Source organism: Manduca sexta, chromosome 20 (assembly GCF_014839805.1).
Source record: "Manduca sexta isolate Smith_Timp_Sample1 chromosome 20, JHU_Msex_v1.0, whole genome shotgun sequence".
In the NCBI taxonomy this organism is placed as follows: domain Eukaryota; kingdom Metazoa; phylum Arthropoda; class Insecta; order Lepidoptera; family Sphingidae; genus Manduca; species Manduca sexta.
In genome coordinates this window covers 9,967,071-9,988,223 of record NC_051134.1, presented here as the reverse complement: position 1 = coordinate 9,988,223, position 21,153 = coordinate 9,967,071, and the positions used below count along the sequence as shown (strand labels likewise).

Sequence of the window (21,153 nt, the reverse complement as noted above, 5' to 3'; positions counted from 1 at the left end):
ATAATTGTCTTTTATCCTTAACCTTGTACAGTACCCACATTCATTTCATTCGTTTTTGCAACTTATTTACCAATGTGTCTTTGTTCACAGGGCATGACTCCCATCTCCGTTCTTATCTTCGTACTCTACATCATAGCTTCGCTCACAGTCATCGGAATGCTCTTCGACAACTCCAAGTACGCTCCGCTCCTGGAGATCATTCGGTGTTCAGCTCTGGCCTTCTTGGCGAGGAGTGTGGCAGTCTCTAGCCCAGCGCTTGGCACAGCTCTGCAGGTCTTCTACGTGGTATCAGCCATGTTCTGGTGCCTGAACATGCTCAAGCTCCTGGAAATTAAGAAGACTAGAAAGGTCGATTAGATTTTAATATTGTTTCTGTTGTGTTTGTACATTAGTGGACAGAAGAAATCAATTCACAGATCGTAGAATTATGTACCAAAAGACCATTAATACAGATGTCGATATTGGACTGTTGTTATGCCGATATTAAATCAGGAATAGCTTCGTTCCATTTTCATTTCGCATGTTCTACTTTTTGAAATCATTGCATTCCTTTGAAGTTTTCAATATTGAATTTAATGGAAATTTCTCAATAATAGTTATATCCGAAATAGTCCAGTAAATGAATTCCACGACCCATTTTTCAGTCTTTATCAGCACAGCAGAATTTAATCGACGACTGAGCTAGCTATCTTGTCATTTTTGAATGATGTTTGACTGATGCTAAGGTTTCTATTACATAGAGATTTTCTGCTTGACGTTGCTACTTATTTTATGTTAGACGTGGATAACATGTTATATTTTTTACGTTTTAAGATTTATCAGAAATGAGGTTTTTTTTTAGGAGATGAAGAAACTTAATAATGGATATGTTGTTTAAAAGATTTAATAATGTATATTGAATGTAATCAATATGAACTGTTATCTTTACCTTAGAATATATGTTTTCAATTGAATTAAAATATATAGGAATAATTTTAAAACTATGAATTGTATTTTGTATAAGTACTGCCAAAAATGTGCCTTCATACGTAAATTGAAAATTGCAAGGAATTTACTGATTTGTATAAAATGTCTTTTTACCTAAACATGAACAGTCAGATCGCGTTAACTGTTATCGAAAATTATTTTTTCTTTATCTAAAATAAATTATACCCTCTGAAGTATATGATAGTGAAGAAAAAATTATAGTTGATACGGACACGAAACTTTAAAGACGATGTGAAATTCACCTATTTTTTATTTTTTTTTAATTTGTTCACCTACTTTTGTGACTGACTGTACATGTAAATAATAATGTAATTAGAAAATTATACCATGATATATATTTTTGGCTCTAGCAATTGAAACAAAATGTTTGTTAAATATCAATAAAGTACCACAAAAACAATTAAAAGACAATAAAATGTTCGTAAAATTCAAGAATTGAGGGCATTATTATGTTAAGTTTGAAATAAAATGCAAATACCAAATAATTAGAATTTTAAGTGTTTTTAAGAACTTTGTAATAACGTTAATGTAATTTGGAGATAATTCATGAGATAATTTTAAATTACCTCGGGTCCGAAGCAATCTCCGAGCATTTTAATTAACAAATAAATTATTACAATGTTTATGATTTATTGTTTATTGTTACGAATTTATTAAACGGAATATTGTTCTTATAATCATGTTTTATTTATAAAATTTGTTCAAGCTGCCAATTACAGTTAATATAATAGAAATAATTGAAAAACTATTAGGTCCCTAAGGCTACATATGAAATTGGCGTTTCGTATAGGACGAATACATAGTCGTTTTATTTTTTTTGTACAATATAATTAATTGATTAAAGTATGCATCATCGTTATTTATGTACTTTTGCTATCTCATAGGGAGTTCACTGATCCTTTTTCTTAAAAATCAATAAGCCTTCTGAACCATGTTTTTTTTTATATGGTTGAAGCATGAATCCCAAGAGAATATACACAAATATTTTATATTTTTCTTTAACCGATTTCGAAACAGGCGCAGCCGCTGGCAAAATCCGATCTTATAAAATATGAATCCAAATTACTATAACAATGGGTTCAACAAATTATTCAGTGAATAAACTAATGCCTCAAAATTCAGATCCACTAATCCCAATTCGAAACACATTAAAATATAAAGCATTCATTTAGCTGAAATAAATCCGAACCCATATTCCACAGATTTAACAATTCTCTCTGACAAGATCCAATTTGACACGCCGCGCTGTAATGAGACTTAGAATCCGAATTAATTAATCTATGATTCTTTTTAGAGGGAATGAGGCTACATTTTCTTCTTTTTTCCACGTTTTATTGTTAAAGTAATTTATTTTTTATATTATATTGTCAAAGTCTATTTTTTATTACATTTCAGAACATTGTTGCCATGACATTCGAATCTCTCTTAATTTGTCAAATTTAACTTCGGCTCGGTCACAACTATCAAAGTGACATGTCTGGGTTGGGAACATATTAAAAATAGGTTATGAGTATAGATTATTGTTACAATTTTATTCGATAGCAAAATATTTTGGTTAATAATTAATAGCACCTAATTTACATTTTTTTTTAATTAATCAACAATGTTTTTAAAGGCGTCAACGTGGTAGATATTTTTTTTTATTAATGTAGTTTCGGATGAGTGAAAATAATCCAAAATCGGTTTAATAGTTGCTAAGATTAACGCGTTCAAAGAAACAAACTCTTCAGATTTATATATTAGTATAAGCTGTCTTTAATAATGCCCTTAATCTGCCTTTCTCTAAGGGAATCAAAATCTGATTTGATCTATACATAGACGACAACAGTGTCATAAAAAACTAAAAGTAAAGAGTTTAAACATAGCAATGTTGCTTTGCGTACATTTTTTGTAGTCTTTACCACCGTCCACGCGTTCTTAAACCGTAAATAAAAGAAATATAACAATCTATTAAACTAAACCTCAATTTGTTATAAATAAAATCCTCGTAGCCAAATTTTCGGCCACGGCGACCAATCTCAACGGAGACCAGCCAGGTATGCGGAAAATGTTATAGTGAACAAGTTTTTATCATCATCAATCATTTTGCCATACCTTTAAAAATGAACTTAGTAATTTCTACTCAAATGATCTATCGCATATAAGCACTTACCCAGTGAATTTAAAAATGCCGAAAAAACAACTCGACCTCGAAATATTAACAACCTTATCAACAAAAGGTAAGAAATTTTTGTATTGTCAATTTATTCCGGATCAGCATTCTTAACTGTGATAATCTGACGGCACGTTGACACGAACCGTGAAATATTTATTAGATGTAAATGGTTTCTCAAGTGCTTTTCTGTTCATTTAAGGCTGGTATATATAATAGTTTCTCGTACCACAGAGACTAGAAAGTAACTCCTTTGCGGGATGCTGTGTTTTTATCCCATATTACTGCAATATGGTTAATACTCAGCAAGTGCAGTAGAGTCCAACATTTTTCATAAAGAATACGTCTCTTAATAGTAGTAAAAATTATGCCTTTATTAAATAATTTTAAAAAGGTAACATTGAACTTTGTATTGTACTTTTGTATCACAATTCGGTCCCTAAAGTTTTTTTTTCTGTAAGAAGGTAGGCAATAAACGAGCATGTGCGTAATATACAGTCATTTTATGATACCAAAATATTCTAAGTAGCAGGCCCAACATATAAGGCTAAGAGTTAAAATTGGGAATTATTTGGAGCTCCGGAAATCTCACTAACCGTAAGAAACATCAATATCACTTCGTATTGTTTTCTCTGAAACCATGACATTTTCTCGATTCAGCTAATCCTTTTCTGTTGACAAATGTCTATAGCGTTGCTTTACTACTTTGTCTCTATGGTACGAGAAAATATCCTGTGTATAACAAGCTTTATAATATTCAATAAAATACATAACTTTTACCGAGTTTGCATAAGTAGGAATTAATTTATTAGTAAGTTGAGTTAGGAAACCTTAAAAAGAATAAACGATAAAGTAAAGCAAAAACGGACAAAAATACCTAAAGATAAGAGTGATTTTTCAATCATCAGATATACTAACTTGTATCTGACAAATAATTTTTACATTGTATCCTGTTCAATACATCGATAAATCCATTATAATAGTAAAATGTATTAAAATATTTTTTGCTGAATAACCCAAATAACATTTATCCTTATGTTTATGCGAATGTTAGCCATTAAAATAAAATGGTCTTCTCCGTGACAATGAAGGTTGCAGTCTTCGAAACGTCGATAACAAATAATAATATAAAAAATCGCGATGAGACCCGAAAAATAGTTTTTCAACAACATTTACACATCGACGTTGCGCTAAACACGTAATAAATCACCAAAATATAATCAATTATTTTCCAAATCAATTTTCAGATTTACATGAGAAATAGTTTCATCAGATTCTATTTCAATTTCAATTTGGATTGCTCTGATCGTGTTATGAATAAAAATGTATTACATTTTCCAACGTATTGTATCCATTATTGAAGTTATAGTTTCTGTGAACACAGATAGTAGCGGAGTCAATGTTAGCGAGCGAGTTAATCTCGTTAACAGCAGTTAGTTGCGCACAACGACCGTTTTGTACAAGTTAGTAGGTAAATAGAACATTCTAGTTACATTTATCTTTTCATAGCTTTCGCCCGCGGCTCCGCCCGCGTTATAAAGTTTTTCAGGCTAAAGTTTTCCGTTATAAATGTAGTAGTTTTCCGGGAGCCTATGTTCTTCCCAGGGTCTCAAACTGTCTCCATACCAAATTTCATCTTAATACGTTGGGTTTTTGAGTTTAACACGTTCAGACAGACAGATGCAGCGGGGGACTTTGTTTTATAATATATTTTTAGAACATTTAAAGTGGAACAATCCCGTCATACATCATTGTTGCACTTTAACCGTTTACGCAGCGTAGGCAACGGAAGCTCTCAAAACTAATAATTATTCCCCGTTTTTGCAACATGTTTCATTACTGCTCCGCTCCTATTGGTCAAAGCGTGATGATATATAGCCTATAGCACTCCAGGAACAAAGGGCTATCCAACACAAAAAGATTTTTTCAGTTAAAGCCGGTAGTTCCTGAGATTAGCCATTACTGCTCCGCTCCTATTGAGTATAGCGTGATGATATATAGCTTATAGCGGTCCACATATAAAGGGCTATCCAACACAAAACGAATTTTTCAGTTGAAACCGGTAGTTCCTGAGATTAGCTATTACTGCTCCGCTCCTATTGGGTATAGCGTGATGATATATAGCCTATAGCACTCCACGAACAAAGGGCTATCCAACGCAAAAAGAATTTTTCGGTTTGGACCGGTAGTTCCTGAGATTAGCGCGTTCAAACAAACAAACAAACAAACAAACTCTTCAGCTTTATATAATAGTATAGATTCGTTTAAAACTTAGCCAATGCTAGCGCCGTCGAGGAAGTCGACATTTTAAAATGAAACTGTTTTTCGGATTTTATAGCGGTTTTTATATTTTAATTTTTACGTGTCGAAGACTGCAGCCTTCGTTGTCATGGGGGTGACTGAGGTGTTGGTCATCCAAAGACAAAGTTCTCGGGAAAAATGTCACGAGAAAATTAAAATATAAAAACCGCGACAAAAACCCGAAAAATAGTTTAATTTTCATGTTTAAAATTCGCGTAAACATAAAAAAATTTGTCGACAGTTTATCTAGTATTTTTATCCACCAGGTAAGAAAACGTCCTATAATATTAAAAACGTCCGAATTTTAGAAATATCGTCGCAATGAATTCTACTTTGAATAACGTGAAAACCGCCTCGGCAGAAGTTTTGGAAAGTTCTCGAATCTCGTTTACGGTCGGATACTTTGAGTTTCAATACTGAGTTTGCATAAAAATTGTGAACAACGTGTACCGGGACTTCTTTTTTTAGTTAAAAAGATTTAATTTGTTTGAAATTAAACATTGCTTGTGGTTTTGGCTGTTTTAAACACGTTTCTTGGAGTTAAAGACTCATAAGAAATTTAAGCGGAATAAACTGAATATGGCCAAATTTCACATCAATGCATTTATGTATTAGTATAATGAGTCTAAATAACAGTACGTCTTAAGAAGAATGTATATCTACAAAGACGAATCCATACTGCTAATGTAAAGTTGTATTTAAGCTTTCATGGATATAATATAAAATCAGATTTTATGAAATTTGATGTCTATAACGGACTCAGATTTGCTTTCAAATAAGCACAAGTGGCGTTGGCATATCCTTGTGGGATAAAACCCCGAAGTAAATAAAGATAAAAAAAAAGTGAAAGTAAGCACAAACTACTTTTTTACTCGAAACTGCGAGCAAAATCTTTTTTTTCTTCCACGGCAAAGTTATCCCCCTGCACCTGATGGTAGGAGGAGTGGGGACCAATAGAATATCGACTGACGAGAGATGATTACCCCTCAGCAGTCGACACAATTATGCCGGTCTGTTGGACCCAGATATACACAGACTGATACGGAAACGCGACACACTTACGTTAACCCTTATGGCGGGTTTTTCCACCTTGTGTACGGTGATATAAAATATATCCTACCACCAACACAAAACAGCACAAGCTAGTGTGCTGTAAAATATCTCAAAGAATATAAAAATAAAATGTTTATCAAATATAAATCTAATAATTGACATCTAGTTCCAAGCTATCGCTTATAATAGAAACAAAACAATACCATTGCCAAGCAACTTGATTGGCATGCAATAACATGGCTCTAGACCGTTCCACTTCAGCTGACTTGTACGAACTAACCATTGGCGAAAGTTTGGTATGAATTTCACACAAATACATAATACTGTTTCTGAAGGCTTCAACTGTGTGGAAGAGTTTTCTTAGAACAAAAGTTCATTCAAGACGAATTCGAAGAGATGGCCAAAAAGTGTTGTTCCAATGTCTCGTAAGAAAACCTGAACAATAACAAGTATGTCTATACATATTATAAAACGAAGTCCCCTTTTCTGTCTGTATGTTATCAATTTTCTCAAAACCTACTGTTCAGATTTTTATAAATTTGGTATGGAGATAGTTTAGTACTTAAAGCATCGGAATGTTTGCCGGGAAACATTCCGATGCTTCATGGATTTTTTGCAGTTTATAGACTACTTTCTATCCCGGGAAAATATATAGCAGGACTTTTATCCCGGAAAATTCCTTGACTTATGCGAAGCCGAGAGCAAAAGCTAATGAAGAAATAATAGGATTTCTTTGTGTCAATAAAATTTAGTTCATTTAAAATAATAATAACATTATAGTATTTAGAAAATTATATAACATTTCTTAGCATCAAAAAGACCTGATAATTTTCGCATATATGTATATAAGGGCCTATTTTAAAACTTCTGAGTAAATTCTACTCATCATGTATAAGCCGACCAAATACAAAAGTCAGTCTAATCTATTCCCCCAAATAAACTGTTTAAAATATAGTACTATCTACATTAGCTATTTAATACAACTGTGTAATTAAAATTTAAAACATGTGAAAAGGCTCTATGTAAGACTAAATATTAAAGGAATCTATAGAAACTAATTAGAAACATTCTTTCAAAGTATAAAATACTAAACATCCAAAACGTTTCTTAGAATTCATTATATTCAAATTCTTAGATCTGAGTACAAAATGATGTCAGTTCTCACTCGTACATATATTTTTAATCTCGCTTTTAGAAAGGTAATTACAGCGTTAATAGAAACTCGTAAACTGTTTAAATATACACTTTTTATTTCTTTTCATTAAAATGTGAGTGCTTTGTAAATATTAGTATCTTTCTTCATTTAACGTCTTTGCTTATATAGTTGGAAATGAAATTAATACATCTAAGGTCCACTTAGATTATTCTCAAGCCCCTATTATATTATAATTTTATCGCATTCGGAACATAAGATGTAAAAACAAATACTCTACTGTTTTATACGACCCTTATGTATTGAATGGTAAATAATCCAGATAGATTGTCGACTGAGGAGATTACCCGTCGCTAGCCAACCCAATAATGCCGTGAAACCGGATATACAAAGGCTATTCCAGCATCACTAACGTGAGCCACTTTGCTGCCGTGCTAAGCTCAAAAGCGGTATCTCAAAAAAAATCAAATAATTGATTTTTGTGTCGCCAGATGCCTTAAAGAAATACTTATCCTAAATAACAGTATCTTGTTCAGAAGTTGTAAAAAAAAAAAACTTAAAAGAGTTTCTCTATTTCAGTTTTACATACAAGGTTATAAAACGATATTTCCCTTCCCTGACATACCGCTTTTGCGCTTAACACGGCAGTATGAGTAGTTTTAAACCTTGTGTACGGTGGTCGCTATACGAATATAAAATTCCACCACTAGCAAAGCTAAACCTCATGATAATATCCTAACGCTGTTGCTATTGTTCATCAATACTGTGTACATGTGTACTTAAGGGTGGGCTGCCAATCTTAAAATCAGCCAGTTACACAAGAGATATTATAGTACACAAATGTGTGCGCAATACACAGGTGCACTCTCTGTTCCTTCATTCTCATAGTCCCGTGAGACGGCAATCCGACATGACCGGAGAGAGATCAGGCACAGAAACAACGGCTTTACGTGCTTTCCGAGGCACGGAGGTATCATACCTCCAATTTCCTGACTCTAAGCTGCCACTGAGTAATTTTTAAGATGGAAAAACCCAGTCACATTTTTTTTGGTCTGACCAGGGGTTTGAATTCAGGACCCCAGCACGCTAGTCGTATTCTCGCGTACGCATTACAACTACGACACCAAGGCAGTCAAGTCGAGCGATACCTATAGTTCGAATACATTCAGCTATAGTAATTACTGTCTACAAAGAGAGTAAACGTTAATATTTGAAAATTCCAATTCTGTAAAATTGCAAAATTCCTACACTTGCAATTAAGTTTAGAAGCTCACTGTTTACAAATATTGGTAGAGACAAGAATAAATCTTTCATGTCAATGTCCTATTACTTTTTCTGCTTGTGTTAAACACTGATGAATACTGGTGGACGGATACCAGGTTTTGTTTTTGAGTAGATATATCGTGCATAATTCTTTTTTTTTTCCGGAATAATATCCGACATTTCGCACGTTTCATTATAGATATACCTATTTTTCTCATTAATATTTATATATTTCTAAACATGATAACAATGTTATATTCGCAGTATTAAGTTACGAAAATAACCAATAACAAATATACTGTAAATATACCACAAATATTTAATTAAAAAGGAGTTTTATTTCTCTCTGAAATAGTACGATTTTTTAAAAATCTCACTCGTTTAGAAGTGTCGCATCGCAAATTTAGAAGGGTTGTAAGACACCAGCATAATCTTGACAAATGTCAAGATAAAATATAATGTACTTCATCGGGCCCGTTTTTTATAGCATAGGAGAGCTAAAGATCATCTGGACTACCTGACAAGACAAAAATTTCACTCATCGTAATGTCAAAAATATCACGAATCCGCAGTCACACTTAACGGACTGAGAATAAGGAATGAAGAAAAGACGGGGTTATTTGAACTCGCGGAAATCGCACTCAAAATACTAAACGCATCAAACTCTAACTACAATATGTAGGTTTTCTGTGTTAGGGGTCTTACAACTCCAGAGCATAGCCATTCATGCTCTTTATAAACATACCTACGATGTGTTACTACCTAAAATTAGTTTAATAATTTCGCTAGGAACAAATTATTTTTCATTAAATCCTAACTGCGTTAGAAAACTTCGAGGGCGATGATAAACAAAAATTTCATCCAATGTTTACCTGCGTTTGATTTTAGAACGCTCTTTGGAAACTGGCCGCAATAACAAAAGCGAAATGTATTTTAATTTTACACATCCCTTTACATTGCAGCGCGCCATTTTCATGTTTCAAAATAGAATGTTGTACATATTGTTTTTGTTTCGAATACAGAGACGGCCAGTATATTTTTTCCAGGTAATATAATATTAAAGTCGAAATATTTCATGTTTTATTAATTCTATTTCTATGAAATCAATTAAAGATAACAATGTTTTAGAGAGCATCGTTGCTTACATGTTCCAAAGGGAACAATGAACATAGTAATTCTTTTGTTGATGATATATTTGATAGAACCTTTGACAGAAGCTTCAAATGCACGTATCATGAGCTCAGTCGCTTCGCAGCAACGTTAGGCGCGTCACGTGGTTTGCCGAAGGGCGGACCGTTCCCGCGCGATCCTTGTATTGGCTGAGTAATATCAATGGAACAAAATTTGAAAAAAGAACTGTTCTAGATAATATTTAAATAATAATTATTAGAAGCGAATTGGTTAATCTGTTTTCATTTTATTGTTTATAATTATGTGATGTGTTGAATTACGGACTTGGTTTTAAGGAAAAAGGTAATTTATTTTTATCAGACCTTTTAAATTTAATTATATATTTCCAAAAATAGTAAACCATCTAAATGTATTTGTGTAAAATAATGGTATTTATTGCAACTTCAGAAGTAATTTAAATCCCAATGATTAAATAACAGTTTTTACTTTATAAATTGAAAATATGATTACGTTATAATTTAGGACTCTATTTTTTTTATTTTATGATAAGACAAGGCACCGCCCGCCTAATGCCAAGCGTCACGACTATCTCTAAATAGTAGCAGAACCTACCAGAAGTTTGAATTACTAAACACTTCATCGCACTACACTAGACGCAAAGTATTATATATATTCGCACATTTACGCCCTATCCCTAAAGGGGTATACAGAGGTGAAACTAGTGTACCCACTTTTCGCCATTTATGATTCGTCTTATGATATGATAGGGGACGAGCCTATCGCCATATCGACCTATTCCGAAATAGTGGCTAATCGAGCAGAAGAACCCAATATCACTATACCTGACCTGGGATTCAAACCCTAGACCTAATAGCATTACATAGTCGTACCGCACTCTATACAACTATGCTACTGAAGCATTCGGTAATTTTTTTATTGTCTTATAATGCTCAATAATAAACCTAATTCAAATAAAAAATGAACAAATTGGACCACAGCAGTTCTTGAACAATGCTTGGCAGCAGTCAATATATTGCTACCTAACTACATTTTAATACACAAAGCGATATCCTATTATGCTGGTAATTAAAACAATAGTTAAATTAAAAACATTGCATTCAAGACTATATCATCAGCGCACTTTATAATGAACATTTAAGCCTTTCAAAGAAACGTCTGAGTTTGGACTGATGCCAATATAAAATTTATTTAATATTACTTTACCGACCTACTATAAATAAGTATTTATTCTTAATACATCTACAAAGACTTAATTTTCTGTACGTTGCATATAACGCATACAAACCTTGAATCCTCGAAGGGGTAGGCAGAGGCGCAACTAATGTACCCATTTCCCGCCGTGCTTATTCAATCCCTTGATATGATTAGGCGAGCCAATCGCACCATCGAGCACTTATTTTAGACTTGGAATTGAATAAAAAAAACCCAATATGATTGCCTGACCCGGGCATCGAACCCCAAACCTCATTATTGCAGTCGTACCGTATTACGTCACAGAGGCATCGGCACGTAAAAAAATGTGATGAAAAATGTCATGCTATTTTAGTTTCTATTTTGTTACTTTTAGACATCCATATGTAGAGCGCCATCGAAATCCTGTCGCGAAATTTTCATTTGTCTGTCTGACATTCAAAGCTGGCTACTAGTTCGAAACATTCATATATTTTACGGCTGAAACGTTTGGTATATTTTTAATATGTGCATAGCAAAGTGACTGCACTGGTAGGTGAAGTGGACTTCAATAGAATGTTGACTGACGAGAGATGATTACCCTCGGCAGTCGACATAATTATGCCGGCCTGTTGGTACCGGATATATACGGGCTGATCCCGGAACGCTACACTTACGTGGTTACTATGGCGGGTTTTAACACCTTGTGTACGGTGGTTACTATCCGGACGGATATAAAATATTTCCTACCTCCAGCAAATCCTATTTAGGTGAAGGATTTACACAAAATATGTGATATTTGATAAATTTCCTAAAATAATAATTTTACTTACATAGAATCCTGAAATTAACGAGTAATAGACTGGAACGACGTAAACACAAATAAATTTCGTTTTGGAATATATACGGATATTTATCATGAAGCAATGCGTAAAACTTAATATTGAAAAAAGAATTAAACGCGGAAACGGAAGTATAAGGTAATAAATTGATAAAAGCCGGTACTGCTAGTATTACTTAACGATGTTAATAACTTCCTCGTATAAAGAAAATGTTTTTCCTTAATTCTGGTGAAAACAACTTCCTTCTCAGTTTATCATTCTATTGATGTGTATGAAAGCTTTCGATTATGGTATCAAATACCATAACAAAAGCTCATTGGTGGTATATGACGAAATATTTTTTTTAGTGTCTCGGTGGCGTAGTTTTATTAGGGTACGACTGTAGTGCTGAGGTCCCGGGTTCGATACCCGAGTCAGGGAAAATGTCTGGAATTTATACCCGATATGGCGTCAGGCTTGACCCCGTAATAGTTCTACGGTGTAATTACCGTGGAACGAAATACACACGGTGAAAAGAATGCACCGATTGCGCCTCTGCCTACCCCTTCGGGGATGAAAGGGTTGAGTGTGTGTGTGTGTGTGTATGTATTTTTTATCGTGATACGGCAATCTACTATAGATCAATACGTTATCGTTTTGTCACATGTTTGACATGACGTAGAGTGTCAGTCGCACTCGACATCTATATTTCCGAATGAAGGCAAATTTTGATCTCAACACATCTCACAAAGTAGAGTGGGTGGACCATGCGATGTCATCCATGTCAGTCTCATTTAGTATTGAAAATGAAGGATTGCAACTCAAACATGTGTATAGTGCTATTGCACGGGTAAAATTCATCTTTCGCTATTAATAATATCAGCCCTGTATTATATACTTGCCCACTGCTGAGCACGGGCCTCCTCTACTACTGAGAGGGATTAGACCTTAGTCCACCACGCTGGCCTAGTGCGAATTGGTAGACTTCACACACCTTCGAAATTCCTATAGAGAACTTCTCAGATGTGCAGGTTTCCTCACGATGTTTTCCTTCACCGTTAAAGCGAACGATAAATTCACAAAGAGTACACACATGATTTTAGAAAAATCAGAGGTGTGTGCCCTTGGGATTTGAACCTGCGGACATTCGTCTTGGCAGTCCGTCGCTATTCCGAAAGGTGAATTTCACCCGTCACAATTTACACGTACTTATAAGTATGTGTAAATGCGGTCTGCAAATACTTCTGATGATAATTAGATTCTACATAAAGAAAATCCAACTGGAATCGGGTTGTTTCCTGTCTTAACTATGAACATAGATTTCAAGTTAGTATATTTAAAAAAAAATATTACTTTTTGTCAATCGCTGACAGTTATTTCAAACAAATTACTAACTATATTATCGTTAAGTTATGTTAAATCTTCTCTTTTCCTCTCAAACTCCTTAATTTTTTCCTCCATAAGAACCTTTTCCTAACAATAATAAACACAACAAAAAAATAATTACCGAAATTGTTCCATCCGTTCACTGTTAGTAAGGCGGTATATTGCGCGCCACAGGTGACTTAAATTTGGTCATCATTACTCCATTTTGATGTGGGCACTTGTCTAGCACTCATAATGACACAAATGTCCTCTTGTTGAGAAATAGGCACCTAATCGCGAAAAACGCAAACCATTCAGACATTCGATCTTTTGTAGTTCATAATTTTCCCACCCGCGTTGCTATAGGGAAGTGAAAAAAAGATAATATAAAAGAACTATTTCTCAGTTACGGGTTTGTAGTGGTGGGTGTAAGGGGTAGTCTCGTAAACTATTCGATAAAGATCCCTTAGCCGTCACTTTTCTCAATTCAAGATAGGTGAATGATGACCGATCCGCTCCATTTCTCTCAAAATTGCTAAATGATCCAACGTCGCCTTTTTTTGTAATAAATGTCACGTATTTAAAAGGCCTACGTGACTTCTGAGTTGACTTGCCACTTTGTCCTTAGAATTTGTCATCAACTTTGGTTGACAAGAATAATTGGAGGTTATTTTTATGATTGAGATACATAGTATTCGATGTGACTGAAGGTTAGTAGTATACTCTACTTCTTAACTGTTAATGTACACTATTATTTTTTATGTTTATGACCATGATAAACATCTAAATAAAACTATTTTTCGGATTTTATTGCGGTTTTTTATATTATGATTTTCTCACGTTCGAGACAATCGGAACGATACAAGTTCGTTTACCTATATTCCTTGTTATTTCGTCTATTTGTTTACGTGTGTATGTTTTATAATTATTATTATGGTTTTCTTTTTTCTTTGTTTTGTTTGTAATTTTTTTGTGTCATGGTTTTTTTTTAATTTTATCGAAAATTATTTACAAAAAGATATCCAAAAATTTCCCCCAATTTTGCATTCCTATTAGGACTATAATTCCAGAAGATGTTAATTGACTTGATTGTCCATTCACCCACGGGCCTTCTATATTACTAAGTTTATTGTTTGTTTTATATTCAAAGCATTTGATCTAAGATATTATGTCCTTTGATGTAGTAATAAGATGAATTGGCGTCCACTTTTCGAAAGGTCTAGTATGAAATACGCTTCGTTAGAAGTAGAAATTGGCTTCGGGAACTCTCCTGTACAACATATAATATATTCACACTTATTACTTAGGAGGAGTTGATAGAGGTGGAACTCCTATATAACAATTTAAACTCAACTTTTAACGGGTAGATAGAGATGTAACTAATGTGACTTTTGAAGTTGGGTTCGTTCAGAAATATTTCAGAATTAGATTCAGATCTTTCATGTATAATCAAATGACACTAAATCTAGAACCAAGGAATACGTTATACGTTTACTATTCTAGACTATACCAATAGGCAATTTTAATTAACATCAATATTAACTTATGTTTCGACCATAAACCTAAAAGTACTTTCAACCAGCCAGAACAACAAGAAAAACCTATTTATATATAAATTAAATCTGAACCATACGAAATATACAAGGATATCATCAAATTGAACCTTATAGTAAATAATAAATGTTTTAAAAGGAATTTCGTCTAAAGCCCGAGTCTTATTTCGCTGCTCTTTTAATTTGGTAATTGACGGCAAATAATGAAATATTTTTTCCGAAAGCTACATCTGTATTGTAGCTTATAATTTAATGGAATGGACTATGGAATTAGAGGAGTTTAGGGTTCCGTGTGAATTTTGGAAGAGCACAATAAATATAAGAAAATGGGAAATACGCAAAAAGATTTATGATCATAATCATATTATTAATATAATGGTAATAAAAGTACCTATTTTAAGCAGTAGGGAAATGCTGCATAGAATATTGATAGGTTCTTTGCTGTTGGTAGGATATATTTTAAATCTGCGCTGATAGCGACTACCGTACACAAGGCACAACCACCATAGTGGCCCACGTAAGTGTATCGCATTCCGGAATCAGCCTGTGTATATACGGTTCCAAGGCCGGCATAATTATGTCGACTGTCGAGAGGTAATCATCTCTCGTCAGTCGACATTCTATTGGACTCCACTCTACTTACCAGTAAACTAACATATAAAGCTGAAAAGTTAGTTTGTTTGACCACGCCACTCGCTAAATAAGGAAGCTGCATTACTACGGAGTGTTATAGGCTACTTTTATCCCAAGAAAATATAAAGTGGGACTTTTATACTAGAAGAGCTTGTTAACGCGGGCGAAACCGCGAGTAAAATCTAGTAAATAATAAGTACACCGTGATACTGTTCTATACTTGTTGACCTGAGGCATTAATTGTTAAGCCGGCCAAATGAAAACAGCAGTACCAACTCAGAACCAATTTCGTAAACTTGAGCCATCTTATCTTAATATTATAAATAAAAGAAATTGTGAAATTTATTGAATATTTATATATTTTGATGGTATGGTAGAAGTATATATATGTATATAAACAAATAAACGGATTTGGATGACATTTAATACACGTGTAGGTCATATCTTGGATTAACACAAAGCTAGTTTTAGTCCCGGCCATTTTCTTTGATTCCAAAACCTTTTACTAAGAAACCGTTATCCTTACTTTTACAGGCTATATTTTATTTTGGTCTGATTAGTTTTGTTCGGAGAACTTTCACATAGACATAATATATTCGATTTTATTCATTTCTCATCCGAGAACTTTGAAGTCCTTATAATTTTGAGAGCAATAGATATTTGGTAATTTGAAGCGGTTGCTTTGCTGTTTTTCTCGGGAACAAGACTTCTCAGAAAATGCTGTAGTAACTTTTATTGAACTAATGATAGAGAATAAATATAAAATACATTTCGGTAACGACTTTCAAGAATGATATGAAATAGATCAAATCATACCTACGCAAATAAAGGTATTTTTATTATATAAGGATATAGAAATGTAGTAGATTAATTTATGTATTAGGAATGAATTCGAAGTATAAATATATCTTAGCAAATATTTTGATCATGACTTACGCTAAAATCTGTTCTAATAATATTTATAATTTGTTAGTTAAGGTTCGTTTGCATATAAACTTTTATCTGTGTATTATAATAATAAGTTCACAATACGAGTTAGGAACGAAATAGTCTGCCGAGTCGACGTTGCGCAAGGTCCAAAAAACTCAAACGACGCACCTTTGAATTCAAGTTACGTATTATTTATCAATTATATTTGACTTTCCCATGAAAAAACCTACGTACATACTAAGTATTCTTCAAAAGAATTTCGAAGGTATGGGAAGTCACCCCGCACTGAGAGCATGGTCAACTACAGCCAAATCCCTCTCAGTATTAGAGGAGGCTCGTGTCCAGCAGTGGGACAGTATACAATACAGAGCTGATATTATTGGCTTCTTAGATAACATTCTCTAGAGTTGTAGATGTTTACGGATGGTCCTCAAAACTTCATTACTCCTACATGCTTGTTCTTTGCCTTCTGAAAATAAATATTTGGTCGATTTACTGCAAAAACTCATTAACTGACAAATACAAAAGTATGAAATAAGCCACTTGTAGTTTTATTGTTTTCCCTATATCATCGTAGACATAATTTTTATTCTTAAAACCAAGTGAGTATGTTAAATATTATATTATGTTCAGAGCGTTATAAACTGTACTTAATGATTTTTGAGTGATTTTTTCAATAGTGAGTTCTTGCAGTGAACCGATGATTTCTTCTATTAAACTATTAATTATACGCTCTGTTGACTTTTCGTATCCAAACTTAAATCTATGTATCCAATGAATTTACTATAAACTACCATCAAATTCTACTTCCAACATTTTAGTACCTTTCGATTATTGATTTCTACTGCAAATGTAATTTGATTTTGAGATAAACAGAAACCTTGGTTTACGATTTCGTTCGTTTTAATGCTTCATACATTATTTATGTTTCGAGTCAGACCTCTAGGCGCTAAGGTTTTGATGATGAATGGCGTCAGACGAATTTAGTGGAAAACATTTTGAGAAGTGATAATGTTTTCATAAACATGACCACTTCTCAAAATGTTTTCCACTAAATGTGCTCATGAACCTCATTTGATTTGAGCACAATGAACATAGCTTGCTGGATCAATGAGAAATAAATTAATCGTTTTCTTCTTAAAATTAAACCACTTTTCGGATTTTATCGCGGTTTTTTATATTTTAGTTTTCTACCGACGTTTCGAAGACTTTGCAGCCTTCATGGTCACGGGGGGGACTGAGGTGTTGTTCATCCGTAAAGTCAAAGTTACAAAATCTACCTACATTTTACAATTATAGAACTTTTTAAATTTTTTAGCTCTTGATGGTCCGATCTACGCATAATGAGCTCACAGTGTCTTGAAATCTGGCAGCCGGTCTTTTGGGTTCCGATTTAATTAAATGTAGAACTGGATCCCAGGCTTGTGCAGGCTTCCAACCATCTTCCCTATTGAAATTAGGATGTTTTTTTAATTTCAATAGCCTCGCGAATCATCCTAGGCAAGAATCGGTGTTCTTTGGCAAGGATTTGTGGCTTGTCTAATCGCAGATAATGATTGGCGCTTCCTTCAGAGTGTTCAGCGACTGCAGACTTCATAGAGCGTCGGTGTTTCACGTCAGCTATATATTATTTTATTGACGCACAAACCAATGTGACGAATCATCATCATGACCAGCCAAAGATTTCCAAACCTGTCACGAATGACGAATACCATACACAATTAGATTTAACCTGTAGAATCTAAAATGGGTATCCGCAAATACCTCATCATTAATTGTAAAAAGCAAAGTTGTTTCCTCGTCGAGTTCGCTCGTTGAAATCTAGGTGGATTCGTGTGGGCGCATTGATTTCCCTAAATTAGAAGCCGTAGGTTTATTTTAGTTGACGAACTTTCTATTAAAAGTGAACTGTTTTGTATATTTATAATTAAGATTGATTAGATTCAGATTTTTCACAACTTCTGAATAAACGTTATTGGTCACATAAATGTATAGCCCACCGATTACAAAAGTACAAAACCCGCCATAGTGACTGATGGTAGTGTGTCGCGTTCTGGGATCAGCCTGTGTATATCCGGTTCCAACAGGCCGGCATAATTGAGTCGACTATCGAATCTCTCGTCAGTCGTCACTATTGGACCCCACTCCACTTACCATCATGGGCAGTTAGGTAACTTTTCTATGCCAGTATAAAAAAAATCATTCCAATCTATGCTCTCAAATCATCATCATCATCTCAGCCACAGGAAGTCCACTGCTGAACATAGGCCTCCCCCAAGGATCTCCACGTCGACCTGTTGGAAGCGGCCTGCATCCAGCGACTTCCTGCGACCTTAGCCAGGTCGTCCGTCCACCTTGTAGGCTCTTGCTCTCAAATAAATAATAATAAAATTAATACTATCAACATTAGCTGTTTTATAAGATAACTGTCAAATAAAATTTACTTGATAATTGAATGAACGCGAAAGTTTAGGAAAGTGTCCGTTAGAAGTAAATGCAGAAAACACAAAACGCTTTTGAACGTTTAACTCAGAGGTAGAATACTTTTCCTTAGGCTAAATTTTCCCGAAAATTCAGTAGAGTTTTAATTTCCAGTGAGAGAGATCTGTCACGTGGAGTTAGCCACGAGCAACATCTAAGTAATTATATTATTAATAGCCGCGACTAAACCGATTTTAAAAAGAGCAACACCGAAGTTTATTACCTGTTCTTCTCTGATGAGAACTGCTTTCCGAACTGGGAATAGAGTTCATATTGAGTTTTAATAAATTATTTCATTAAATTTCAATGTAAATATTCCAAGACGAATTGAGGAACCTCGTTTTAGGTTTGAATAGAGCTAAAAGAAACCTATCAAGTTCTAATTACCTTCAACATATTCGATAAATTTATTGGAAAAACATTTCAATGGAAATATAAAACTTTGTAAAATACCTTTGGAAGCTTTTAAAAAGGTTTTGATATGGAAAAATATTTCATATTTACTGAAGGTAAATATTAAATATTAAATATTAGGAATTTTTATTCAGGCGTTACACCACTCCACCTAATGGTCAATGTTGGTGGTACGATTTATTTCATATCCGCCCGGATAGCGACCACCGTACACAAGGTGTTAAAACCTGTCACAGTAGCCTGGTTCCATCAGGCATATCCGGTTCCAACAGGCCGATAATTGTATCGACAGCCGAGGGGTAATCATTTCTCGTCAGACGACATTCTATTGGACCCCACTTACCATCATGTGTAGTGGGGTCATTTTGCAGAGGACGTAAAAAAATGGCTTCAAATAATGTCAATTGACGAGAGACAATTATACCACGACAGTCAACAAAATTGATGGTAAAGAATCAGCACAATCATTCTGCCAGTTAATCTTCGAAGGACTGCCTCAGTGGAGTAGTCGTATTGTACGGTACGAAAGCGCCCTGAGGTCTCAGATTTAAATCCCGGGTCGGGTAAACTAATAATAGGTTTCTTCTACTCAGTATCACATGTGGTGACAGACTCGCTCCCGTCTCGTCATGGAACACACATGACGAGAAGAGGATGTCTCCTCTGCCTACCCCTTCGGAAATAAAGGTGAGATGTATGTTTTAACTACAAATGGACCTTTCAAAAGGAGAAACAGTTCGAGTTGTGCATTGGCCCTCCTACACTTCGGGTGACCCCTATTTTATCCAGAAGAAACAGTCTCAACTCATGCGATCATCTTTTTTACCTTTCTCTCGCCTTTCTTTAATCCAGATGTAGACCAGTACTGTTTTCAGAAACCTCATTTTGTTACCTTGTTTTTAAAGTTTCTTGAAGGACTTAAAGTTCGCTAGCTTTTCACAATTAGCCTCTTAGAAGCGCTTTGAAAAAGGTTGCCATTAGCCTCTAGCGCTAGTGTCAGATTTCTCTCCACTAACAAAAACGTTAAGTACGAGTCAAATTATAGACTTGCAGCATAAAAATGTCTATAGTATTTGGGGGAAAACACTTAGACAGTACGTAGACGCTGTCAACTTGACACATGTATAACATAAAATGGAGACGAATTGATATTCGCAATTACAACGATCAAAAGTTTAAACTAAATTAGGAAATTAATTAACATTGATTAGTGCGCATTTGCGTCAACTAAATCGCTAAACTATTTTTTCTAACAGCGTTTGCGTGGCGGTTAAACGTAAACAGACATAATATATATCCGAGTATATAGTTAAATTAATACTTAAATATTATTAAAAAAAGTTCTCTGACGCGTCTCTCCGTCTGGACGCGGTAAATTTAACAACTACCAATCGGATGTTGATGAAATGTATGGACATAGTTTGTGGCCCTAAAAGGGACATATGCCACTTTTTATCTCAGGAAAATATCTAACTCTTTAAAAACATAAAACTCTTTCACGGACAAAGCCGCTAGCAAAAACTAGTTGACGATAAAGGCTTTGGGTACCAGAACTTATACATTCGATAGTTGCAACAATAACAAAAATATCACAAAATGTCTACAATGTACAAAAGAAATGATTATGTCACACTGCGCGCTAACAAAGATTCTTTAAAATATTCCTGAAGGTAAAAATTCACGCTTATTTTTCAAAAGGAAATTGATAGTTTAAATCTTCGAAGT

The 21,153-nt window shown here is 34.2% G+C and overlaps 2 protein-coding genes across 4 annotated transcripts in view; both read left to right on the top strand.

Moving 5' to 3' along the window:
• Positions 1 to 1,664, top strand: part of LOC115440664 (alkylglycerol monooxygenase) — a 46,772-nt gene extending 45,108 nt beyond the window's left edge. For all 3 annotated transcript variants that reach the window (XM_030165070.2, XM_030165067.2, XM_030165068.2), the window contains exon 10: positions 91 to 1,664. In XM_030165070.2, coding sequence (XP_030020930.1) covers positions 91 to 357 — 267 coding nt within the window. In that variant the 3' untranslated portion in view covers positions 358 to 1,664. The remainder of the gene's footprint in view (positions 1 to 90) is intronic.
• Positions 1,665 to 10,169: 8,505 nt separating this feature from the next.
• The window catches only part of LOC115440693, a 54,463-nt gene continuing 43,479 nt past the window's right edge, over positions 10,170 to 21,153 (top strand). Inside the window, exon 1 of the mRNA XM_030165107.2 lies at positions 10,170 to 10,382. The gene's annotated coding sequence lies outside the window, so the exon portion shown is untranslated. The remainder of the gene's footprint in view (positions 10,383 to 21,153) is intronic.